We start from the raw sequence: 27811 nt of genomic DNA, 5'->3' as shown, positions 1-27811 counted from the left end.
ACCACGAGCTGAGTCAGGACCTGACTGTAAGAAGATTCCTAAAGTCTTTTAAGCTGGGAACTCAGTTGAACTATGAAGAAATGCATAGGATATGTGAACAGCTCATTAATTAAATTAAAACAGATTCATCCATCACTGGGTTGCCTTGCAAATGTGCATGTTTATACTCACATCCTTTTGACTGTTCTTTTAGCTCATGTTTTGTACTTCAGAACATAGCATGGTGACATTTGTTATCCTTGATGGTACACTGCTGAACTCTCTGTTACAAGATGTTTTCATTACAATTGCTAGGTTTTTTTACCAAAATAAGAATTATCACTGTCAAGATGATACTTACAAAATACCTGAAAATACTGTGGTTACCTGAATAGGAAGGTGGTATGATAAGAGATCACTTAAGTCTATACAAGATGTTCTTCTGCCCTTTGTAATTCTGAAGAAAAGCAGACCAGAATTTCACCATGATTCTGGGTTGGTGCTTTATTTATCATTGTGTTGTTGGGATGAATAGAACAGAACATAATATAAACTCACAGATTGAGAGTTGTATTAAAAACATAAGACTTTTTAATATAAATCATATCCTAGTAGCAAATATTTCAAAATTTTGGGCACCATTGTGCTGGAACAGGAGTTTGTAAGCAAGTTAACTTTGGTTTCTAAAGTGTTTTATTTTCCTCACTGTTGAACCAAAAACCAAATAATGTCACATTACAAAGTATAGGAATTTTCTTCAAATATGATGTATTAAGTATCCTCATGATGGTGAGGTCCAGTCCTGTGTATGCTTCATGGGGAATAGCCCCATGGAGATCTACACATGATGAACCTGGACTTGGTGAAAATTCTGCATGTTTTTGTGAATATGTAAGACAAAAAAACTTCTTCTGGATGTAGGGGAAAATAAATACTTAACAACACCGTGCACTTCAGATTTGCTCTAAATAACCCATGATTTTATATTTTGTTTGATATAGTCAGTGATTCTCTGTAGCCTAAAGCTCCTTTGAGGATGACAAAAAAAAATGTATAGAAAAGTTAAGGCCTTTGAAAAACTTTTGGTCTTCATTGGGCATCTTCCTCTTTCCCAACATGGCATTACACATAATGCAGTCTTCAGAGAAAGAGTGCCCCTGGGCAAGGGTTAGAAAAATTGATTTGACTTAAAGATTTCAATGGAAATAAAACATAAATTATTCTAAGAATTTTTCTGACTATATATTGGAAGATCTTGACTTGAGAGAAATGCTTTCAATTTTCCACTAGAATATGTTCTTGTTAAAAATTGAATACATTTATTAGAAGCTGAGAAAAGAGGAGATATCATGAATAAAAATAATATTTTGAAGAGAGTATGCAATCAGGCACGTGGTATGAAAGGATTATTAAGTAAAAAAATTTTAGATTTGAGTCATTTTTCAGTTACATTGGCTCCTGTTACCACTGAAATGCAGATTAAAACTCATTTCAAAAGAAATTGGAGATTGTGTTCATTACATATCTTCAGTGCTATGTCACTAACAGATAGGGTAAATCTTGTTATTGCAGACTCTTTTTCAAAAATATTATTTTTCTAATAGCTGACATACTAGTTTTGATATTTTTCATAGCCTTAAGATGGTGTGTTTAATAACATATAATTATGGTGATATAAAGACTGGAAAATAGTTATTAAAATATCTATGTATGATATTTAAGTTTATTCAAACTCACTTTTACATTGTTCTTATTCTGGCAGTAGCTATTTCTTTTAATTTATCAAGGAGTTTCCCAAAATTTCTGGTTTATGATATTCGCATGCTCTTGATTTCATCTTTCATTGTGATTTTATTAGAAGTTAGCTACCAATTAGATAATTGTATTATGTCTTATCAGACCTTACTTAGTCAGGAAGATAGTAATTCCAGCTTTATATAAAAAAGCCAGGCTTTATGCACTTTTTATTATTCGTTGTTTTATCTCAAATCTTCTGTCACATTAGATTTGGTTGTACCCATGGAGTTTTAAAGTCTGACCTATTATAGAGGGTATAACAACAAAACAGCATGTTTCATTAAATAGTATTTCCTAATTATAAAGCAAGACTGTGCTCTGATCTTAGAGTTTACCTTATGTGATTTTGATTTATTGTGTACATAGGAATCTTTTATTTCTGTGCATATATTATGTTTAATACTTATTTTGAGAGCATCTTACTTGTGTGGAATTTATATGTCTTACTTTTCCCTGCTATTTAATTGGCCATTGCTATTTTTATACCAACCTGTACTGAACAGCAGCTACCCTCTCACACTTAAAACACACCCAAGAAGAACCACTCTCATTAATGACCACAATAATCCTAGGCAGCAAATAGAGGTTCATCTCTCGGTTCCAAGAAAAAACACTATCTGAAATAATTTGTGTAATAGAGATAATAAGAGATTAGTGCATCTGTTCCAAAGAGCCTGACCTTCAAACCATTAGCTCTGCAAGATTCAAGCACCATGGCGTAATCCTGCTAAGCAAGGCAAGTTTGTTTTACTTTTGTATTTTATGATCTTCATCCATGAGCTAATATATATGGAAATCCCTGGAAAGATGTAGTACTACTTGGCTTGAGTAATAGAGTCTAAAGTTTCTGTAAAAGGCAGGTTTCTGTTTAACCAATAGTAAGCCTAGAACCATGAAAATAAGGTTTGTTAATTATATTTTGATTTTGTGCTGTGTACTCAGGGGAGCCATCTTTTTCTCTGCTATCCAAAAGTATATTCAGAATTTGAAATCTGTGGTTCATACTGGCTGATTGATTATTGCAGATTTTCATGTTTGTTATTATGATGTGGATTTGAAAATTTCCCTTTGTACAGAGCTGTGCAATTTTCTGCTGTCCTTTCTCATTTTCTTTGGTGCCAATGCTGATGTGCAAGTTTTCTTTTCCAGTTTATCATTAAATGATTGTTATTTCTTCAGCTGTGATATGTTTCTTAGTGCTCTCTATATCAATACAGCAGGAAAATTTAATGCTCAGTCATAGCATCTGCTTTTGAGTAATACACAGGGAAGAAAATGGCCTGTTAAATAGTTCAGAAGTAGTGAAATTAGCATTGTATTGTGTTTTTGTTATTAGCTTACATGTAACAACATTTCTGGATATTGTATTTGTTCAAGACACGTGCCTTTTGGTATTCGTGCACAGTTGCATTAAAATATGTCTTTCATATAATGTTCTCTTTTAGTTGGCACAGCAGTATGGAAGTGTTTTCACTTCAGAAATATCTAGAAGTTTGGGAGGGAATCAGGTTTTTTTCTGTAGAGATAGGCTGTATTAGCACCACTTTTTTTTCCCCCATCTCATTCTGCCTTGTATTTGAAAGGGTTTTAAAATTTTGTAAATGCTCAGTCTCTGCTTCTATTTATTGGCTGTAATTCAGATACTCTCAAATATTATTTTATTATATATATGGCTAATTCTCCCTTGTACTTATATTTCTCTTAGCTTTTTATCATGTTTGTAACATATTATTGACGTGACAAATCTATTATAAAACAATAAAAAATCTTGCTTTGTAGTAAAAATTTAGTGTCATTTACCAGGAAAATCACAGAACAACTCTTTCTGTATTGGTGTGCTTTCTACCTCATGTCTGTTGACTGTTGTCTTATCTGCTTCTCCTCTGAGATAGGCAAGTGCTTCCTTGCTAAGCAAGGTTTGTAACCAAGAGAGGACAGCTGGGGAAATGAAATGAGCAGCCATAGGGACTGCAAAAATAACCTGTAATTGTCTTTGATGGCAAAATGCAAGGTGTTACAGAAAATCCTGCTGTCTCACACTGCTCCCTACCTAGCCCAGAGATCAAAGCAATACTGATGACAGGATTTTGTGCTGGTGTCTGTCTGTGGCACAGCTGAACTTTTACATCTTGTCAGTAGTGTTTTCCTCAGAGCATGTTTGATAATGAACATACAAACCTTAGGATTTAATGGCAGACTTATGCCATAGCATTCATTTGGGAAGTTTGGCTGAACGATGTGTCTCTGAAGCAGGTCTTTGTGTGCAGTTGTCCACTTTCAATAATATAAACACAAAGGGAACAATTATATCTTAGAGTTATGCAGTGTTTATCTAGCACAGATCCGCTGCCCAAGGCGTAGATGCTTTTACCCACAGATGGCTGTAACTAATGCAAACCAGACTGAGAGTAATGCCACAAAATGGCATTGGAAATGGAAACATTAAGTGACTGTCTTGCTCACTACTTACCTGTCTTAACTATTACTGTGAATAAAAAGCTGTTTCAAAAGAAAAATTTTTGCACCAGGACCACTATTAACTGGATCTGAACTCTATTTGATCAAAAGAAAGAGCATCTCCTGAGTTTTTAGCCTCCTTCCTGGAAGTTATTACCTGGGCTTATCTCAGAGATAAGAGGTATTGTCTGTACGTCATCACAACCTAGCTGGCTTGGAACTTTAGGTAGTTACACTTTAAAAGAAATTCAAAAGCAAAGTAAGCATGAGCACAGGTACTTTGGCTGAAAAAGAGCTTGGTTATAATTTACTATAGCTGAAACTTCAGTGGGATCACTGATGGTGGTAAAAGGGACAGCAGTACAAACAAGGTTACAAAAACAACATGCAAAATTTTGTCTAAATTTGTAGAAAGTTTAAACAAAAGTTTATTTGAGGTGTGGTACTTTGGAGGCTACCAAGAAAATTTACTTTGTAGAGAGTTTAATATTTCAGGATTCAGTGGTGGAAGAACAAGCCAAGTTTTTGGTCAGCCTTTGTGTTACACATCCAGAAGAGTAAGTCAAACAGTTTTAATCCTGGAAAGGGGGTTTGGCCCTACAAATAAGAAATATTTGGAATGATTTTTCCTGGGATTAGGAGAAGAAACATAAAGGAGGAAAGGCTGTGAGCCAAGGAGCTTTCTGAGAGGCTGTAGAGCCATGGAGCTTTCCCTCCGTGTGTTTTTTATTTCAACTTTAAACCTCTGTTGAGTTTCCCTAAGCAAGAACCTGTGTGAGAGGGAACTTCTGTGCACTTGACACAAGTGCAGTGCCTTGTGTAAAACTGCTCAAGGTGGCAGGCAGGGCCTGGAGCCTTTGCCAGGTGCAGGCTGAAGGCAGGTCTTGGGAGACTGACATGCACACATTAGTAGCTCCCAACATCAACATTTCATTCCTACCATGGTATTGTATTGAGATAAATCTCTCCATTTAATCATATTTTGGGTTTTTTTTATTAATTTGGTTTTTTTATTTGATACACATCATGAGAAAATTACATACCATACAGCTATGTATTTTTCAAAAAGGTAATATCACTTTCTAAGCATAATTTCTAAAATTATCAAGAAGATAACTTCAACTATTGCACTAAATAGGAAATCTGTGCCTAAGCAATGAAAATACATGGACATTTCTGCATAGGAGTGACATGAGATATACTGCATTACTACCGGGGAGGATTTTGAGTTTGTCACCTCTACAGTATTTGGAATCTTAAATGTGTTATGTGTTACTTAAATCTGTTATGTGTTTACTACCTGAAATTAACAGTTTGTGTCATTTTTCTCCTTAATTATTTTATGATACTTGAAATAACCAGAACTTTACCATAACTCTTGAAGATCTACAGAACTGTATTGTGCACATTTTAATTTTTTTCCTCATTATAATTCTGTTTGAAGCAGTTCTCTTATTTTGGCTTGACAAATGCTGGGTAATTTCCTTTCTCCATTCTGGCTCTAATCACCCTGAGAAGGCACATTGATCCCTACAATTTCAAATGCCAATTGATAAAGATGTGTTAAATTAATTGATTCTTAACCAGTTGCAAAATGAAGGTATAATACATTTTCAGAAGAGGGTATAAGAGAAACGGAAAAATTTGACATAGAAACAAATATTCCAAAGTCTGTTTCCTCAAAAGGAAGTCTAAAGATGAAAGGAGCAATTAAAAAATGAAGTTCTGTTTTCAGAATGCACATGGGCATTTCAGAGGCAGTGAAACTTTTTTAACTGTGCTGTGCTCAAGTCCCTCTAAGACAGTTACCTCATTTAGACTTTTCTGCTGCATAGCTGTAACTTAATATTTCATGCTAATTTGATGTTTTCTCAGTTTTGCAGTTTTTCAGGTGGTTTTGTACCAAATTCATGCAAAATGAATCAAAATCACCAGGACAGAGAAATGTGATTTTGAATTTCTCTGAGTCCTCATCAAATTTTGACCAGCAGCATTAAAAAAATGCAGGACCATTGACGAAGGTTGCTTAGAATATTTTGTGCTCTGGAGAATGCACTGCTGATTGAATTTTTTAACCTTTCAGCAATATATTACGAAGTGCTCGCTGGCAGGTAGTTCAGTACTTTTTTCTCTGCAAGGCCCTGTAATGTAATCACAGTTGTAAAAGGAACTTGTGAGTGAAGCAACTTGATCATTCCTCGCAGTGCTGCAGTGCCAAGTGGTTACAGGATAGCGAGGGAGAGGCAACGCCAGGACCCCAAAGGTTTATTCTACCCAGAAACCGCACAAGTTATTTAAACAAGGGTGAAGCTGCTTTAGGTGCTGGCTGCTTCCTAAGGATTATATCATAGCCAATGTTTAATTTTGCTTAAACCAAAGGTAAGCTTGTATTTTCTGTGTTTTACCGTGGTGAGCCTGTTCATGAGTCTTGCTTTAGCAATGTATGGTAGTCTGGAGTTACAACTTTGCAATGCTGCAGTCACTAAAGAAAAACCAGAGTCGGTGTGGTACAGTGTTGTTCTGATACATTAGAAATGATCTCTTGAAGGCAGGTTATTAACATTTTTAAAGGGAAATGTGATATTCACCTGGGAGTTGCTGGTAGTGGTAAAATAAAACTTAATGGGCTTCAAAGTTGCAGTTGGAGCAAATCAAACTACTGAAAAGGTAAAGCATTTTCCTTTATTATTATCTTTCCTTATTAATTATATTCCTTGAAAGATAATTTCACTGGTTGGTAATTGATATGAAAAGGAAGGGACTGTTCCTGAAGCTGTAATGTCTCCTGATTAGGATGCTGTGCAATTGTATTAGGGTTAAGGTATTACTCAGAAGCTTTTCCACTGTACAAAAAGGCATGTAACATTTTTACTGGAGGACACTTTAGCACTAGTGGTTTTGACAGTGTTTCAATTTACTGATTTTTGGAGGTTATTGAAATAATTAGACTTTGGGCTGCCATCATGTACAGCACATAGTTCTCAGGAAATTTTTTGAAGATGCACAGTAGGAGTGAATTTCTTTATTATTGATGGCTTTTAAATTGCCATATTGGTGGTATCATCTTGTAAAATATTGTCTTTTATTAATTACAATGTTTTTAATAATAAATACTGAACTCTTCATAATTGTGAACACTTGCTTAAAAGGTCTCAAACATACTAAAATTGTAACAGCTGCCTAAAACCACAAAAGACATCAAGTTATTTAAATATGTATAAGTTCCTAATTAAATGAAATGTTGATTTAGTTTATCTGAAAAATCTCCTTTTTTTTTCTGCATTGCATTTCATTCTCCCCTGCTGTATTAACTGCAAGCTGTGCCCCAGCACCCTTGCCTTGGACAAATGTTATCTCTATACCATATGTCAGTTCTCTGAGAGGGCTTGGCTGGTTATAAATAATGTTGTAATATAGCCCCTGTAATATAGGGCTGTGTTTTAAATTGAAAATATTATTGTTGAAGTACTAACAGCTCTCCCAAGCTTCTTATTTCACTCTGTCTCATATTCTCCTCCCATCTAACAAAAAAGCCAAGAGTATATGAGAAAGTGAGTGCTTGATATTTTATAAACTGTTTATATAGTAAATAATTTGTTGGAAACATGGGTTTGTTGTTTTAATAACTGAATTTCATTGAAATAGGCTTTAGGAGTTGAGGAGCGTGGCACGTGTACCTATTATCAGCTTCACTGGCATATTCTGGTTTTATAGAGCTCTTTGCATATGTGTGAAGAAGGTAATTAAGATGCTTTCATTTCTGTATGTTTATAAATTATGCTAAGCACAATACCAGAAGTAGAAACTCATTGCTATAGATCATCTTTGATTGCCTCATTTTGGCTGACAGACAGTGGCTCTTTTCTCTTCATTGCAAGTATGTGGACAAAAAAATTAATCTTCATAAATTTCAGAAGCCATAACTGATCTTTTTCTGACCAGACATCCTTGCTTTGCCTTAAGATACATATGTCCTGATTAAACACAGGTTTTCTTCCCTGACATGAAAAAATCATAAGTATCAGAATAAACATATAAAACACATGCTTCTTTCTACTTTTCTTTTTTATTTTTTTTTCAGTAAATATGTCTAAGATATCTAAAGGAGATAAAATTTTTAAAAGCAGTTGCTTAAAGTTTTGAGACTACTGTCAGGTAGTAAAAAATGGCCTGATTTTCCACTTCTTGTTTGCTTTTGTTTTGATGCTTTCCACTATTCCTGTCATTTGCTCTCAAAGTGCTACTTCTGTTTCATGCAAGTCACTAGGAGCTGTTGGATAAGTTACTTTGAAATCTAAAACTGTTAAGAGTCTGACTCTGCAAGTTTGATTTTCAGTGAAAAATACTGTCAAAGGGGGAGATTCTGCTGTATGTACACTGTCTAAAATGCCATCAAAGCATTGATACAACCATTGACATCAATTCAGTGAAGTCTCCTTTTCTTAGGATTGGTGCTTTGCTCCTTTGGTGATTGTTCCTTTGCTCTACATATGTCAGAAAAATATATTGTGTATATTAAGGAACTAATTGCATTATCTTTTCTGTATTATCTGAAAGTATTGGGAGTGAAAGGTGTTTGCCAGATGAGTTTGTGACTTTATAAATACAGTTTTGAGATACATTTTATTCCAAACTTCTGATAAAATTTCTTATCAAGGAATTATCCCAGCTGAAAAGGTAAATATCCTTTCGAAAAGATTTTTTATATAATTTATATAATTTTTTGTAGATTTGTTTTAATAAATAGAAATGGGAAGAAGTATATGATGGTTTATATTTAGATTTTAAAACTCAGGATCTAACAGAATATCAACAGCATTCTCCTTTCTTTGAATATTTTGCATGCTATTTGGAAGAAACACTTAGAAGACAATTACTGCAACGTTTCACGTCTTTTTACAAAGAGCATTATATTCTGGAGAGTATTGCACAATACATAGAATTGAAAATAAAGGGAAATATTTCATGATATAAAGTCTAGAAACTTGTATTGTTGAAATTTGTATTTAAATGTCAATTTTTTTGCTATTTATCTTTGCCCATAGTCGCTACGCACTTTCAGTCTTAGTGATCAAAGTACTGCTGAGTTCATCTTAGAGATGTACACCTTTTAAAAAAATCAAATGCTCTTTGAACTATGTATTCTTTTTCTTCTGTCTCTGTTTTAGGACCATAAGCCAAGAGGCACTTTTTCAATGTTGTTTAAAAGCGCTACATGTAAAGTGAGGGGGAAGCTGCAGAAATTGTAACCCAGCAGGTCTCCGAGCAGCTAAATTTGAAGTTTTAAAGTCACTAACACATCAGAAAGGTCCAGAAGGAAATATGCCCCTTGGCTTTTCTTTTTATAGGTCTTTGAAGTTGACCCTTGCTATTCCAGTTGACATAATCTCGTTGGTGTCTCACACAGTCAGTGTACAAACAACCATATGGTCACAGTCCTGCCAGGTTTCTCTCAGAGCTGGCTTGGAGCTGCAGTCCTTTTAGGCTTTCTTTGGATGCAAGAGCATACTTGATACTGCAAATGAATTGCCCTTGAGCCCTGCAATGACACTTTCTATGATCCCTTTCATTAGTGGATTTAGCAGTGGTGCTATATCCACTAATGCTTTGTTCTCTGGTGTGTTCTTTTGAACCAGTCATGAATTCTCACATACCTGGGTGCTACATGTGTGTGAATTTGCTTCTCTTTTGGGTGCTAACCAACTAGTTGCCCTCAGGTACAATTCTGGCAATGCTCACTTAAGGCACCTCTCCCCACAGGCAGCACACAGAGAGGCTCATGTCAGGATTGTCTTCTGCCCTGCAGTGGTCTCTAATACTGTCCTATTGACTAAGATGCCAAGCTCACGTCCTTGCACATTTCTTGTATGTTCCCTAGCCTTGACCCATGGCATGTAATATGTACCTTGGCACCTTAGATGAAAGCTTTGCTGCAGCAGCCCCTCGCCATTTCAAACTTCTGAACTGAAACAAGAGCAAAATGTAGTAACTGCCTCCAGGTACCACACGGAGAACAGAGGAAAAGCCGGGCCAATGGTGATGCCATGTGCAGCCATGCCTTTGCTAAGTGTGGCGGGGCTGGGAGGGAGGATGTCTGGCATTGTCCTCTCTGAATTGCATTTACATTTAGAATGTAAAGCTAGCTTTGAGGTATCTGTAGTAGGCCACCTTAAATCTCTAGATAATATCATTGACCCTCTCACTATAATTCTGTTGTTAATAGCTCCTGGCTCCTAGACTTCAGAGTGATTAGGACATACAGAAATTTGAAACACATCAGATGCTTTGATATTTTGTGCAGATATAAGGTAGAGCACAGTTGCTTTTTTCTGTAATTGGTTACTCAGGTCCTGGTCTTTGTTAACTTACTTTTGTCAGGGAAAAGCAAAATCAGGCCAGTTTCTTGTCAGAGCAAACAGGAATCACTATAGACTATATTTATAATAAGTAGATGGAAATAGCACATTGCACACGCTCATCAGCGTGTTATAGCAGGAATGCTACAACCTGTTGATTAATTGCGAAATGGCTGTTGATTAATTGCAAAATGCTTACAAGCTGTATATATTTCGTAGCTGCAGGTGGCTGCTTTATAATGCTTTGGCATCAATTATTAAATCTGAAAAAATATCTGTCACATTTGCTTTTTAGTAGCTTTTCACCAGCTTGTACCTGTTAAGACAGGTGTTTACATGTCATTTATGCACAACATCTGCATCCCTGCATGAAGAAATCCTTACAAAATTGACACAGCTGAGAAGCACACAGAGCATTTGGAGTAGATTTTACATCTAAATGATATTCAGTATAGAGACATCCTCAGTCTGCACAATGAATATAGTGTAATTTACACAGTGCATGCAAATAACTGTAATGTATTATAAAATTTAATTGTACATATCAAACTAATAAAAATTTGGAGCAAGCATTCTCCAGTAAACACCCTGACAAGAGCAGAAAATCTCAGTATGTAATAGCATAGATATTGAACTTGAATATTTTATGAACCTGTATTATTCATGTAAAGACAGCGTTCCAAAGAAATATGCACAGCTGTTAGATTAAAAGTAATACAAGAGAAAAGTGGAAGTTTTCTAAAAGAAGTCTTATCAATAGCAGGGAAAACACTTTTATTTGTTTGGATCCCTTATTTCATTGTGCACTCAAGGCAGGACTGGAATTGTACCCCAAAGTGAGTTCACTTTAACAAGGCACCTTTAGAAACAGAAGCAGTTCCCAACTCATCTGCGTGCTAAGCACCTCCCTCCCTCCCTCCCTCCCAGGACTAGGTTTTGCTGAGAAGTTTAGAGGAGCAGACTAACAAGATAAGCCATGTCTTGACGTTTTGTGTTAAAATTGGAAAAATTATGTATTATATAATGTAAGATATAATAAGATGCATAAGTGACCAAGATTAAAACTTCCAAAACCTATGCAACAAGTATTTTGATTCTTATCAATGGGCAAAAGCAATTTTCTGTATGCCAAAAAGCTCTTGTTGTGTTTCATCATTCTGTTGTGTTACTGTTATATTTATGATAGTACATCAGAATATTAAGATTGAGGTTATAAAAGTAAATAAATTGGAGGGCTCTATTTTTCCTGGGAAACTGTGTGTATTAATAGCAGTTATAAGGGGAGGCAAAAGGATGCTTTTGATTCTTCAACCTGAAAAGTAAAAATGCTGATGAGAAAAGAGAAAGAAGTAGAATTTGGGACTGTAAGACAGAGAGCAGTGACTTGAAAAGTACTTGGAAAAAGACAATCTGGTACTTGCTGCTCAGCTAGACAATGTTTTGGCCATGCACAAGGATTCCTACTTCAGGGTCTGTGCTTTTCAAATCTGTGGAGCAAAGAAGTGTGTTTAAACAGCAATACCAATGTTATCCATGACAATGTAACATTACTCTTTGAAAAAAAAAAAAATCCATCTGCTATTTTCAATCTCTACTGTGGCTCAAAGCTAAAATATTATTTTTTATAATTTAGTGAATGGATATTTTTACATTTTATTTCTATGACTGTGTTCGTTATCTGTCCCAATAACCTGGCTCTCACTGCTAAATTTCTAAATTTCAGCACCCACCATGTTGTCCAGGTGGTCCAGAACAACATATCTTTACTAATTTGTGCCAAGACCATGGTGGTCCTGTAGCTACCTCTAGGCTCTCTTCATTTACTTTTCCTGAGCCCTGAATACTCATAAACAACACTATTCAGCTGAACACATTTCAGGCTCTATTATATCTTCCAGGTCATGCTGCCTGATCTGGCTGGCTCTGAAATGCAGGCAGGGGGTAAAACACATAATCTCACATGCTTGTAGGAGCAGATGGAAACAGACAAATTTTCAGACAGGTCCTGGTGAGAGAGTGAGATTGAGAAAACAGTATGGGTGCATACCTACAGAAAATGTGAAAATCCCGCTTTGGAGTACAACTCAGTATGTTATATGCCTCCTAGGTGCTGTTTGAGTTATTTTTGAGGCTCATCCTGCCTATCATTATTGATATGCTGAACACACCCTCAGTTTTTAATGAGAAAGTTCAGGACCAAATGCAGCATCTGAGTTTCTACATACTGAGTCACTGAAGCTCCAGCAAATCCGTCCCACAGCCACCTGCCCTGTGCAAGAGTGGAGCCTGGTGTGCCTGGTGTACCTTGCCTACCCTACTGTACCTCACAGGTTAATGTGTTTTCAGCTGACCAAGGACTGGCAATGTGGATGAGCTGTAGTGGCCCACAGGAAAACCTCAGAGCTGTTGGCTTTAGAAGGGAGGAAAGGATCTCTGGAAGCAGCTGATCTCTTCCACACAGAGGCATTTGGGTGCGGCTTAGTGGCTGTAGATAAACAAACCCCGGTCCAAAAAGCTTAAGAGGGAAAGCTCAGCCCCTTTCACTGTGGGCATGTCTCCTCTGAGCCCAATATAGTAATTCTTTCACTTTGGCCATGTTTGCTGCTCCCCTGAGAGCTTCAGAGAGGTTACTCTGATAGCTCTATGTTATGATTTCTCCTTGCCCTCCAGCTGTGCAGACTCAAAGATCAAGGGCCAGCTATCTCCACAGCATGTTTAAACACTCTGGGAATGGGCAGGCTGCGTGGAGGCTACAAAAGCCTTAAGTTTTATTGTGATGAATAAGATCTGTCAAGATCTGTCAGTTTCAAACATCCACAATGTGCAACATGAAGGTGAAAATTTTTTCAGAGCAATTCAGTCTCCACAGCAGGTGGAGATGGAAGAAATATTTGCTTTTCATCTGTTTCCCTGAGCAGGCCATGAAAAATATGCACACAGACTTTCCAGGGATGAATAAAGGAGCGCTGAAATGAAGGGGTAAACACAGAAGAATGTTGTAGCATGTACTTAGGTGAAACTTTGTAAAATCTATTACTTTCTGGGAGAAAGTAATGTTACCTATTGAACTTTTGGTACATATTTTGAACTAAATTGAAAAAAAACCCAGGACAATGAGTTTGAAGACAGCACATTTTATTGCATCACATGGAAGCTTTGGTGGAAGAAATTTAAAGATCATTGAGAACAACTGTCATCATCTAGAAGACTAATTTCTGCCGTGTGACTGCAGAATTCACTCAAGATCAGCCATAGCACATAGAGAACCTGTAAAGGACTGGAAGCTCTTCTTGCTCAAGGGAAACATGAAAACTTCCGTGTGAAAATCAAATTGCATTTTAAAGGATGTGGGATAGAAGCTTTACCAAATGGATGAAGTCTTTAAACTATTTCAAAATATTTACATTACTTTTTAATCCTACAGTTGCAAGCCTAGAGTCTGACTGTCCAGAGAAGCTGTGGAGTCTCCTCACTGGAGATATTCAAGAACTTTTTGGACACAATCCTCTGCAATGGGCTCTAGGAAGGAGGGAGGTTGAACCAGATATTCCACTGTGGTCCTGTCCAGCTTAACTATTCTGTGGTTTCCCAGACAAATTCCCCAAGAGTTATTTCTGTTTCAGAACTGCTGAGATCATATGTTCTGTAAAGTCCACTGTTTACTTTGAAGACATTTTGTGGTGAGAAGTAAGATTTTGCTAAGTCAAAACACATTATTATATTTTTGATACTAAGTATCTTAGTGTTTAATATTTTTCTGTGGAATTCATAGAGGATTTTTTCCCTTTTTTTATTTTCTGTGAGAATTGTATCTTCTTTTGCAGTCACTCAACCTAGCAAGATGGCTAGAGGCATATTACCAAGTTTGTGGTTAGTAGACACTATCACAACCTGTCTACATTCCAACTGTGTAATGGCTATTAACAAGACATCTAATTTTTAACAGTTTGCCCTAATGAAGATCTTCAGGTTGCAGCCTTTTCAAGAGAAGTCGTTTCCAGTTTATAACTGAGGAAGAGAGATTGCTTCTTCCATCAGAATAGTTTTTTTTATGTTAGTAAATGAGAATGACCAAGTCAGATCACTGTTCTTGGGTGAAAACTGCAAGAGAAAGCTTTGCTGTAAGTTATTCTAACTATTGCTTCTTTTTCTCTGCTTTCAGAGGCTGGAAGCAAGAAGCTAAAGAGCACGATACAGAGAAGCACAGAAACAGGAATGGCAGCAGAGATGAGAAGTCGTATGGTTCGACAGCCAAGTCGAGAATCCACTGATGGCAGCATAAATAGTTATAGCTCCGAGGGCAAGTAAGTGGCATTAAAAATATCAGTAATGTAGGAGATGTTTCTAATGAAGTAGAAGTTTCTTTCCCATTACTTGGGATGTCCCAAACTCTAGCTGAAGAGAATAGCTCTGTGTAAAGATTCTTCCTCTTGAAACATTTGAAAAACTGAACCATTTTAGGTACATAACACAAATTTCATGGAAATTGAAATTGAGACAGAACTTCTTAAGAATTCTTATTTTCCCTGTCACCCAGTGAGGCATTTTGTTCATCAAAAGACAACTAAATTAAGACTGCATTATTCAAAACAAAACACAGGGGTGCTTTTTCTTTGAGATATATTGGGATTACCTCATAGTTAAACTTCAGATGTTGTATATGAATCCCTGTGAGATGAAACTCTGTTCAGTAGTACTAGATACAAAGAAAGTTTAATTTGGAGTTGTTCCAAGTCTCTTATTAAGAGCTGTAAACCCAGAGCCCAGCTGCCCCATCAGCTGAAGTCAGACAGCTGTGGGGAATGGGGCAGCTGTTTGCATTCGCTGCTGAAGTTTGAAATGTAGGAAAGGAGAACAAAGGCAGTTCTGACACAAAAATGTGCAGGAATGTTCCAGCATCCTCACAGTTCTCAGTGGGACTCTTATTGCATGTGTCAAGGTGTAGTGGTTACTAGGGAATTCTTAGAAGATGACTCCCCAAATAAAGGGGAAAATGGGGGTGGGCAAATGCACCTTTATAGACCTGGAAAAAAAATGAGAGATCTGGACTTCTTGGCTTCACTTTTTTGTATGCTTACTGTGTTACCACAATTACTAGTGCATATTTTATGAGGCACAAAGAGCCAAGGCTGCTGTGGTGGCAGTGGCAAGGATCTGTGTAAAGGTGCCTCAATCATCAGATCTTCTCACCACTCTAATTTTTTTTGCGACACTGGAACAAGTTGCCCAGAGAAATTGTGGATAGGCTTATCATTGGGAGTGTTCACAGCCAGGTTAGATGGGGCTTTGAGCTACCTGATCTAGTGAAAGGTGTCCTTGTGCATGGCACAGGCATCAAAACTTGTTGGTTTTTAAGGTGCCTTCAAACCCAAACCAGTCTATAGTTCTGTGATAATGCTAAGAATTTTAAGGGCCATGTAAGAAAAATAGGCTCCATCATGACTAATTCAAAACCAAAGCAGATAAAGACTAGATGAAGAATGAGGGACAAGAGTAAAATATCCCAATGTTTTCCCCATTATGATTCCTTGACTGGCCGTTACTTCTACCCTTTCAACACTTCACCCTGCCATTCTCTTTCCCTCCTCTTAGGCTGGAGTGTCAATCTGTAGGGCACCAGTTACTCACCTTGGTGACAAAGGGCAAATAAACTGGACCCTTCAGGGAGGAGCTGGGGGAGCCAGTTTCCCTGGTTAGCAGTGGAGAGGAGAGGTGGGAGCCCAGCACTAAGGCTGAGGACATTTTCAGTGGAACAGCTTAATCCTCTGTTCCACTCTCATTGTGTGTAAATAGATTGAGCAGGGCTGGGGCAGCTAACGTCTGGATAGGGAGGTCGCAGCAGGCATCTGCAGGACAGAAAGGTAGAGCCATAAATTGCTGATTGGAGAATCAGCCTCTGAGTAAGGCAGTGAGGAAAGCAAGCTTGAGAAGAGAACTGAGTACTTGCACCCCAGGTACCTTGTCATGTTCTTTTGCTTGACCCTAACTGGAGTTTAATGGATTAGACTTAATACACATTAAGATTAATGTGTACTTCCAACCTTCATTATCATATGTGTAGCCAGAAGTGTGGTCTCAAGTGAATATTTTCAATGTTGTTAGTCAGCCTGTGGCAAAATGTAACACATTTTTGGAAAAAAGGCCAATGAAACAAGCAAGAAACATCTCATAGCAGATGCAAGAGTGAAAGGATACTGCCACTGAGGAGAGAAGCAGATAGTATCTTGGTGTTGAACTGAAAACCTTGAGATTCTTTTCTTCCTCCAACTAAAGAAACCATATTAAAAAAAAATCCAAATTAAATTTCTGTGAAAAAGCTTACCTTTTGGAAAATAAAGAGTTTTCTAAATAAAAATGTTGTGCCAAGGGAATGGCATGAAGCTGAAGCGGGGAGATTTAGGTTAGATGTTAGAAAAAGTTTTTCTGTCCAGAGAGTGGTTACGGCAACAAGCCTGACAGAGTTCAAGTGTTTGAACAATGCTCTCAGGCACTTGGTGAGATTTTTGGGGCTGTCCTGTTCAGGGGATGGAGTTGGACTTTGATGATCCTTTCCATGTCAGGCTAGTCTATGATTCTATGATACTTTCTGACCAGCTTTAGTCACTGACAGTTAATAAGTTTAATGCAGGCACAGAAAGAACAGTTAGTCTTCAAGAGAGGAATGGACTTTTTTTATGCAACTACTGGGTTTGCAAAGAACTGTGAACTGAATGGCTGAAGCACAAAAGCATGATGTGCAGAAACTAAAGCTTTTAATACTAGGTGCTTTTGGATTTATTAGGAAGTTTGTTATTATTTTTGAAGTCTAATGGGGAATTTCATTTGAGGAAGAAGAAGAAGTGGTGGATGGCCTGCTGGAGAATACGTTGTCTACACTTGGTTCAGAGTCTGTTCTTTTATTTCTCATAATTTTTATAAGGAAGTCAAAGCGGAGTCTTCCCACCATGGATCACTCTTTCTCTGTTTTTTTCTTTTGTTATTGTTTGGAGACTGTATATCTATTAAAAAAAAAAAAAAAGTGGACACTATGGAATATAAGAAAGCAGCTTGGCAAAGAACACATTATAGCATCATAGAATAGCTTGAGTTGGAAAGGACTGTAAAGGTAATTTAGTCTAACCCCCTGCCCTGGGGAGGGCCATCTTCAAGATGAGGTTGCTCAAAGCCCTGTCTAACTTGGCCTTGAATGTTTCCATATACACTGTGCTGATGTATTCAGTTTGTATTATGACAGAGGGTGGGGAGCAACTGCAGATCCAGATTTGTCTGCCAGATATTTTGGCTAGAGAGTGCCATTAGGTTTAGCTCTAATCACCACTATTGCTACTACCTGCCAGTTTACTGCTTCATTAAACAGCTGCAGCTGTTTAATGTATAATTTAGTGTAGACATCTGTTTTCCTGTTTGTTCTAAGTGAGGCGGATGGGGTTTGGATCAATGTAAATCACACACTCACTAATGAAGAACAGGCTATGAAATTTCATGAAGCTTTTTATATTCTCTCATACAAGGTCATTCTTAGTCTTTTTACCTATCAAGCTCTTCGCTGCTCCTGGAGACCTCCTTAGCAAGACCTATTTTATGGACTACTTCAAGTTGATGTGCAGAGTCTCTACACTGCTTTGGGGTCCATGGGAAACAGATAATTCCTGATGCTCAAGAATGATTTGTGGTTGTGCGTCCTGAGCTGCTTGCCTTGTATCAGTAGTACTTTTGTGGTAAATACTGTAGGATGACAGAAATTAATCCTGTTCTTATGCTTAACCAGCTTCTATTTTGTTTCAGCTTAATATTTCCTGGAGTACGGCTGGGCGCTGACAGTCAGTTCAGTGATTTCCTCGACGGACTGGGACCTGCGCAGTTAGTAGGCCGACAAACACTAGCAACCCCTGCCATGGGTAAGAATGATATGTTCTCCTCTGTTAAATTAATAACAAGACAACTAACTAATGCACACACTGGCAGACTACAGCACCAAAAGGATTTTTACCAAATGTCTTCCTTCATTGTCACCGTGAAGGTCCTATCTGCAGTCACTGGTGTTCCTGTCATGGCAGCACCCAAAGTGGGGTGAGAAACTATTTGCTCCATTTGAGGTACTGGCTAGTCTTATTTGCAATTTGAAGATGGGAGTTTTACTTCTCACACAAAAGTATTGTGACTTCTCCAATCCTAGCTCGCTGCAAAATCTCAACTGTTCAGAGTTTGTATTTACTTGAAACAGATTATATTGGATGTGAGAGAGGGTTTCTGGCCAAACTGCACTTTTCCAAGTTTAGTTCATCTAGCTCCAGAAAGTGAAAATTCTGGAAATATTTGCAGTGACCAATAATCAGTCACTGATAAAGCCAGTGCTTGTCATGAGAGACACAAGTCCTTTGCTACAACAGCTGCTGGGGGCTATCTGTGATCTTCTCTATTTTCCAGACCAGTCTATAATTTCCTTTAGCAGCATTAGCTGTAGCTTGTTTATGAACAGGGTATGAGTTGTAGAAGGAGTAACAGAGTGCAGAACTGTGTAATAAGTATCTTTGGACACATTTGGGGTTGGAGTTTTTTTGCATTTTTTGCTTATATATGAGCAGTTCTTAGACATGCTTTAAATGCTAATTGAGGAGTCCTTGATCCACTACTGTAATAATACTTCTGTTGGAAATTATAAATGGCCAATGCTTCAATACAACTGTCTTGGTAAACCAGCTTTAGGAAGGGCTACTGAGACATATCTGAAAAAGGAGAGAGAAACAGAAAAAAAAATTGCAAAAAAGTGTTCCCTTCCCAACTGATAAGCAGAAGGAAAACTATATTGAGAATGCTTTGAGCACCCTCTAAGGCAAAACTTGCTGTATACATCCCAATGACTGCTACTAAAGCATTCATAAAATATTGAACTTATTAAATTAACATTTTTATTATTATTTTGGAAGAAAATATATTAGTGATATTATTTGTCCAATAAATATCTAAATGGCTTTTTTGGCATGCATATAAGTGTCTACACTTCTTCTGTTTCTTTTTTTAATTTTGTTTTGTGACTAAAGATTTTTCTGCAGATAACTTGAGCAAAACGTTTATTTTGACTTTTTTTAGAACTTTATCTACAATAGGCTCAACTAGATAGTGCTTTTGGCCCACAAAAAGCACTCCATCGTGTTTTTAAACAATTTTTAGAAGATCTGCTCTGTGCTATCCTCATTAGTGACGATTTGAAGCTGTTTGGATTATTGCTCCCCCTTCTGGTTACCTGTTGCATGTTTTATTGTGGATATGAGAGAGACGTGCTCTTAAGAAGGCTTGTTGGAATTTTCCTCTGAACTATTTTTAGTGCAAAAATGGCTGTGTTTATTCAAGCAAAGTTTAATTGATAAAAAAAATCTTTGTTGCTGTTCTGTCATACCTCACATACCAAGGTATAAACACTGCTTTAATATGCTGTTAGAGAAACATGTGAAAATCTCATGCCCAATTAATTTCAAAATGCTGTTTCTCTAAATCCATACTCCAAATTCTATAGTTCAGGATCAGCTATTTCAGAATTTTTTTTTAGACAATTAGATCTTACGTATCAAATATATACATTCTCACATGTTTCAGGGATGTAGCTCATTTATTTGCTCAAGTGTCATGTAGCTGCTCATGTCATACTGTGCATTTTTAATTCTAAATGGCCTATTTTAATCTAAGTTAGATTTCTACTCAGCTGATTCCATGATATATGAAAGCATAGAGATACAATGTTTTGAGCATCAGTACATAGTTTACTGCCCTTGTATTTTATTGATCTAGATCAGAACAGTGCTTAGTCTCAGAGTAAGCAGTTCCCTTTTTCTGCAGGAAATGTCAGTTGTCAAAACTCAGGCAAGGAAGCAAGTTTGACTGTTCAGAAATGAAAACAGTTTCTTTTTTTAACATGTTGTGACATTTTAGTAACACCAAAAATGTGTGTGAAATATTGATAAAAATTGGAAAATTGTCACCTGTGTGCTTGGTGGAGACTTTTGAAGAAAAAATACCTCTTTTTAGCTGGTATGAACTGTATACCTAGAGAGGGAACCATGCTCCCTAACTATATATTATTTAGTTCTTGTTTAAGGATGGAGAAGCTAAAGGGATCATCAGGAGACACAACAAGCACAGTAATGCAGAAGAATAATGTAAAACTACTCTTTCTCACTCTTATACCTTCTCTCCTGTGCTGTACTGCTTCTCTAAAACGTGGGCTTCTTTCTTCTCCCTCTCAGGTGACATCCAGATTGGAATGGTGGATAAAAAAGGCCAGTTAGAAGTAGAAGTCATTAGAGCCCGTGGCCTCATCCAAAAACCTGGCTCCAAATCTACCCCAGGTATGGAAAAAAACTGTACACAGCAATGCTTCAAGAAGGGAGCAGCTTGTGCTAGGGTTCCTGTCAGTGTCAATGATTTACATAATGTATATTGTAATAATATGGTATCATTTTTATAAGGACATTTGCTGAAGTTCTAGTTATCTATAGAAACAATTACAGAGGAGATTTAGAATCAATACCCCAACCACTGCTTATTGTAAAATCTGGAACAGTTCTTTTAGATAACATTTAGTGAAGATGGTACTTTGCAAGCTCTTTAGGAGCTAGAGATGAAAGTGCAATTCGTGTCTGTGTCATTGGAGTGGCAAAGTCTTAAAGGTTCCTTTTGCTTTGAACTATCTCTGACCCCTAAGCCTTTACAGAGAGTCCAAAATAGCTGTCAGTGATAGCTAAATTCTGGAAAAAGAAAATGTTTTTAAAATTACTGACATGAAGTGTAATTGTTGTTAGTAAGATCTTAGATCATTACATTCAAAGTTTATGAAAATCAAATTGATTTCTTGTGGGCTGTGTCATCTTTTTTATTAATATAATTATGAAATAATGATAAAAGTGAAGATAAAATGAAAATAATGTGTGTCATTTTCTTTCTACTCTGCTTCCTTTTAAGGCATTTGTCCTCCACTTCAGATGTGTACTGTAAGTCCAAACATAACATTCTTGATGTTCTGTTTGCAGCTCCGTATGTTAAAGTGTATTTACTGGAAAATGGAGCATGTATAGCTAAGAAGAAGACAAGAATTGCAAGGAAGACACTTGATCCTCTGTACCAACAGACACTGGTTTTTGAGGAAAGTCCACAGGGTAAAGTCCTTCAGGTCAGTTTCTTCTTAATCCCATTTTAGGCTGTCATTTGGGGAACCACTTACATGTTTACTCAAATTTAACGAGTATGTGTAAATCCATTCCAACTCATTAAGCATTTAATTTTATAAATACCATTACAGACATCCTTGTGGCTTGTGGTTTCAGAGTTGCAAAATGTCTTATTGCATTAAACATTTTCTCTTTTATTGACTTTTGTTCCTGTCCTGCCATGAGGTTTTCCCATGAAAGGGAAGCAGTCATTCACTCTTGAGAATAACATTGTCCTTACGTTAACACATATAACAGCAAGAGTGAACATACATAAGCACAGGTTTAAATATATAACCCTGTATAAGCATGGATTTGAGGACAATCATGAACCTTAATTTTATATTCTTCCAGGTAATAGTCTGGGGAGACTATGGCCGAATGGACCACAAATGCTTCATGGGAGTTGCCCAGATCCTTCTGGAGGAACTGGATCTGTCCAGCGTGGTAATAGGCTGGTATAAATTATTTCCACCTTCATCACTAGTGGATCCAACATTGACTCCCCTGACACGTAGGGCTTCCCAGTCATCTCTGGAAAGTTCAACTGGGCCTCCCTGCATTAGATCATAGTAGCAGGTGCTGTCTATTCAAAACATCACCCAGGATAACAATTGGAACCAGATATTCACATGACAAGAAACACTGTTGGAGAGAGACAATCACTTCCGTTTTTGCTTGTAGTAGTTATCCAAATGTATGTCTGTCTGTTGAGAGATGGCTTAAATTGACAGAACAAAGGTATATCACATACAGCTAATCTATTAGCAGCTACCACTGATGCTTATAATGATTAAAAAAAAAAAAAAGAAAGAAAGGAAAAAGAAAAAAAGAGAGGGACATTTAGATTCGATCTAAGTCAAAGATGACCCAAACTGGAAGCTCTCACTCTGTTAACAATGTTGTTTTTTTCACATTCTGAGAGAGCCCTCAAGCAGTGTTACCTTCCTGGTGTTTCAGCAGTTTTTCTGTACTTGTCACTTCCACTAGTTTTTTGCCACGTGATTCTGCTAGTTTTGTAGAAGTCCTCACAATGCTAACAGAGACCCTTCCTTTCTTTTTCTAAACCAAACAAAAAAGGGCTGAAGCATATCTCTGTAAGCATCGTTAAAGTGTTCAACAGCCACAGTTACAATTCCAGCGAGTTCAAATAGTTCCTCGGTTCTGGTACTTACAAGTCTTTCACGTGGGAACCCAGAACAAATGACAAATCTAAGTTATATTCTTTAAAATAAAAATCATCACAGTGCCACTTTTTCTTTGTAAAAAGCAGATATGTTTGCATTATATATATATAAAATAACTTTTCTGTTTATGATGTTTTGCATGGAAGAATTTTGAAGAATTCTGCAACTACTGCTGGGGACTGGTATAAAGCAGCTTTAGTCTCAATTTTGACATTAAATATGTTACTGGTAATGCAATTTTCCTCCTAGAATTGGAGAGGAAATACTTATGTTTCTGTGTATAAATGTATATTTGACTTCCCAAAATGTTGACCAGGAATGAATTGAGCATATGACACTTTCAGCTGTACCCAGGCTTCTCTGATGTGTGTCGCTTCAGACACACCTGTCTGCCCTGGATAGAGCATGGTATGAGTTGTTCAATGTTTCACTGGAGATTCCAGTTGAAATATTCTGCACTTACTAATGTTTTTACCAAATTTCAGTTTACATTTCTTTGAGATTGATGCAAGCACAAGGCTTGATTTTTTAACGCAAGATATCTTACTTTTTGGAGAAAAAAAAAATCAAATTTCAATTTGCTTTTTATTCATTTGAGTTCTTCTTGGCCTTGAAATCCCTTGTGATATTCTGTAAATGTGCGAAGAACTGCAGATTCCTGCAGGTGCATTGATATGTTTCCCCTCCTTTTACAGGCCATTGAATTTTGTGATCACACAAATAGAGCAGCATGACTTGGAACTGTTCAAAGCTGCATGCACGTTTTGTAAAAAGAGATGAAAAAAGGTTATTTAATAATGTATGTTAGTTCCACATAGGCCAGCTTGTATGTTGCATGTACTTGTACAGTTTGCTCGTAATTACTATACTGAAGTAACCAAGAAATCTAAGCCATCCATTTTTCTTATAGACATTTTGCAGGTTTTAGCCAGGCTAGGTCTGTGGGTCTGGTGCTAAATGTCTATAGATGGACTTTATTTTTTACCCTATGGAAAACGTGATGTAGTACGGACCAAATTCCTTCTAATAACTATTTTGGTGTAGATTCCTACTGTGGGGCTGTAACACATGTAGAAACTGTGTACACACTAGGTTTTAATTCATAGACATACTGCCTGCACCAAGTGAACTATTTATTATTACTCAACACATGGGAATTATTCTGCCCATCTTTCCATAGGGCACAGATTGGTTACTGCTCGACCTGCTGAGCAGGAAGAACTCAAGCATTGGTGCACTACTACTAGATCCTGTTCTGTCTTAGTGGACAAAAACCAACTAGCTATAATTCGATAGTATCTTTCTATTTTGACCACTTGTCTTAACACTCCCCTGTGCTTTTAAATGAACTTCCAACTCATGTTATGTAAACATGTTTAATAAAATTTCCTTTTCATGTCCAGTGTAGTAGTTGTGCTCTCTGTATGTTCTGAGGTTCATCTGTGATTCTGCTTGCTGCAGGACTGTGTGATATGTGTTAAGGAACAGTAAAATAGGTAATTTCTATGGTTCTTTTGATTGCTGTAATAGTGTATGTTGAAATCTGGGGCCAAAAACTGAGGCCTGGTGAAAGTCATGTTTGGTTGGCTTCCTTTTCCCTGAGAAAGCAGCCAAATTGTGCTCTCATTTGTTGAAGCAGGCAAATTGAAGTTAAAAAAAAAATTAGCCAAATTATTATCTATTGAAATCAAATCAGTTTGTTGGAGAGGAATGATGCTGTGGCTGCATATAGTAGGGCAGCGGGGCAATACAAGTCAGGCACCAGGGCTCCACTTGGTGTGTGCTGAGCCTTTAAGATACAAGAACAACTACTGGCCCTTGGCACTTTTTAAAACCATGAACATGCCCTTCTATTGTGATGCTGTTATGAACAATGCTTTATAGAAATTTACCTGAGAGCAGAATTTGGCACTAAAATTTTGCTAGAGAAGCAAAGATTATGTACTTTTATTTTTAGTTTTCCATGTCCCACAGATATCTGATCACAATTTAATAATAACATAACGACAGTATTGCCTCACTTTGAACACTTTTGTTTATTACTTTATTTAATTGATTACATGGTTAAGATACTGAAAAAATGACTAATTAAACATGGTAAATCTCTGAACAAAAGGCATGTTATTCTGTGTGGTGGGAGTGATCTGTTTAAATACAGAATTTTTCATTCTGTTGCAAAAAGCCCTCAACTTTATTAATCTCATTACTTTGACCATGGTGTCTAATACTAGGATATCTTTCCCTTTCTGATCCTGAGAAATAAATGAAGTCCAGCATTCTGGACCATTGCTGATCTCCCCCTAGAGGACAGAAAATATGGCAGCAAAAGAAAATGCTGAACTATTTCATTTATGGTGTTTTGGATGAACAGGGATCATAAATGCCAAGATTTCAGGAATGAGGTAGTAGAGCATGCTAGGTCAGACAAGTTTTGTGCTGGACTCTTTTCCCAGGGACTGCTGCCTTTTAAAAACTCATTGCTGAGTGTTGGGATTATAATACATAAATAAATCAGCTGAAGTTCCCTCTTGGTTTTCCCCTAAGAAGGCAGTACTCCCTTATATATATATGTCATGCAGGGGAAGAGCAAAGATTATTAAACTCATAATCCCTGTCATATAATCACACAATTCTTTTCTTTGTGATGTGTAAGTTCTAAATTTTATATTCAAATGCAAATTTATGTCCCTCTTTGTGGGCAAAGGAAGAAGCTTTTGGCCTTAACCTTTGTGTTAGAGAGGCATCAGAACTGCTGTGAGTGGATAGAGAAAAACAGAGCTTCACGACCTCATGTTTTCATAATTTATAGAGAAATTACATGTACAGTTTGGCTGCCTGTTTTCTCAGAAGTCAGGTTCAACCCAGATATACGCAGAAGTCAAGTTCAGAAAGGGCTTTCAGTGGCTGTTCTGTGTCCCCCAAGATTTTACTTACAGCCTGTAACTTGTCCTCAATGAAGCTGTCTGTTCACAGCTCCTGTGGAGTCATTTACTCCACTATATGCAGCCCATTTAAATCAAGGAAAAGTAGTTATGGGATTTTTACTCTTCTCTTGCCTTAAATGAAGAAAGTCACCTGACAGTCTTCCTTTAAGCCCCAAATGCTCATTCTATCATACCCTGCAAGCATAGCAGAAAGCAATCTGCAAGAAAGTTTACTGTTGTCAAAGGACGAGATTTCTTTCTCAAGCTAGATGATGAGCATTCTGGTTGTTGTAAGTGATTAAAAACTATTCTAACAACTATCAAGAGAAGAGTCTCAATATTTCTTCCAGTCCATTGCCTACTCTCTAGGAGAAGAAGAAAATGCACAGGTCATGTATGAATTTTCTGTGTTTGCAGGAATGACCATGTATGCTGGTGGTTAAATACCATGCTTATGAAAGAGATTGTGTGTGGCAGGCATGTCACACAGATCAAATGGTCTTCTGAGTTTTGTAATCCAAACTTCCCCTGGGGTGTAGAGACAGGAGGGGAAACTGCCTTCTAGGTGACGCTAATGAATCAGCTGCAGACCCTGGTCTAATGAAATGCTCCTTAGTTAAGTATTTTCTAGTCATTGGTATGTTTTGAAGCCATATTTTTGAATTGGGACATAAAACCTTATACATTCTGCCTTGGTAAGTCAAACTGTCTTAGAAGGTACTGTGGGAAAGGGCATAAAGTTGTCAAAATCTGTAGACTGGAGTTTAGCAATACAGAAATTCAGATAATTCAAATATACAGCTGTATGTTTGAGAATGACATTCTCAAAAGCCAAGCCTTTTGGAGGTTTCAGCTACTTGCTGCTAGAAGAGTGACACCTAAGAATTTCACAGAAATTTTTAGATTGCCTCTGGAAAAATTGTTTTCCAAAGGTGATAAGCAGGAGCATATCATTAGAATGCTCTTTGGACAACTCGGAATTATTTATTCTGATTACTTTTAACATGTCTACAGCTTCAGAGCCCTGCCAAAAAGCAGTTACAAATCAGTAGTGGCCCACATAGTAAAGCAGTGGTCTGTAGTGAAAGGCTGTGTGGTATCACCCTCTGTGTGGATTTTCACTAAGTCTGAAATCATTCATTTCAGTCAAGGCTGAGTCTTTAATTCACATTTCCTTCTCATTTATATCAGTGAGATTTACTGTGTGACTTTAAGAACCTCGTTAGGGGTTTCTGAACTCATCAATTTGTGATGAACTAAATGGGGGTAGGTGTAATTCCCCATATCAAAGATATTGCATAAATACAGACAGAGCAGAATACAAATATTCAAAAAGCATTTGTGAGGTCCTCGGGGATATAAATAACATAAGAAGATTTCATCTTCTCCTGGCTCCCAAAGCATTTTTTACACTGACAAGTATCAGGAAGGAATATCTTCTGTATTGAACTTTGTCACCCTATTTCAGCTGCAGCCAAATAAAAGTTCCTGAGCCAAAGCAAAATGCTGATTTTTTTTTTTTTTTTTAGTTTATGCCAACACCTATACAAACAATTTTTAATAGAGAAGGTCTCATGTTCCAGACTCCCACTCTTCAGGAAGTACAGCATCACTATCACCTCTGCATTTCCAGCATCTTCCCATTGTCTGGTCTGACTGGCCTAGGATGCTTCATTGCAGCAGGTCTCCACAGAAACAAGATGCCCATGTCCATGCTAGACCAGTGATTATAGAAGGCAGAATAAAAATTCCATTTTCATACAGAGGTCAGTAAGACAATCCTAGATATTTTAAGAACTTACGTCATGAAATTTAAATCAAAAATTAAGATTATCAAATTCAGCAAATATTGTAAACTAGAAATTCAATTAAATATTACAGTATATACCAAAAAGATTTCTTTTAAAGTC

General features: G+C 37.1%; 1 protein-coding gene across 1 annotated transcript in view; it reads left to right on the top strand.

The window, feature by feature from the left end:
• Window positions 1–24379, top strand: part of RIMS1 (regulating synaptic membrane exocytosis 1) — a 307545-nt gene extending 283166 nt beyond the window's left edge. The window contains 5 exon segments of the mRNA XM_036380202.2: window positions 14752–14893; window positions 18375–18487; window positions 20831–20932; window positions 21614–21753; window positions 22145–24379. Of these exon segments, the coding sequence (XP_036236095.1) occupies window positions 14752–14893; window positions 18375–18487; window positions 20831–20932; window positions 21614–21753; window positions 22145–22363 (716 nt within the window). The 3' untranslated portion in view covers window positions 22364–24379.
• Window positions 24380–27811: the final 3432 nt, after the last annotated feature.

This window comes from Molothrus ater, chromosome 3 (assembly GCF_012460135.2).
Source record: "Molothrus ater isolate BHLD 08-10-18 breed brown headed cowbird chromosome 3, BPBGC_Mater_1.1, whole genome shotgun sequence".
Classification (NCBI taxonomy): Eukaryota; Metazoa; Chordata; class Aves; order Passeriformes; family Icteridae; genus Molothrus; species Molothrus ater.
Note: the sequence above shows the minus strand (reverse complement) of the source record. Positions and strands in the feature narration are given on the sequence as shown.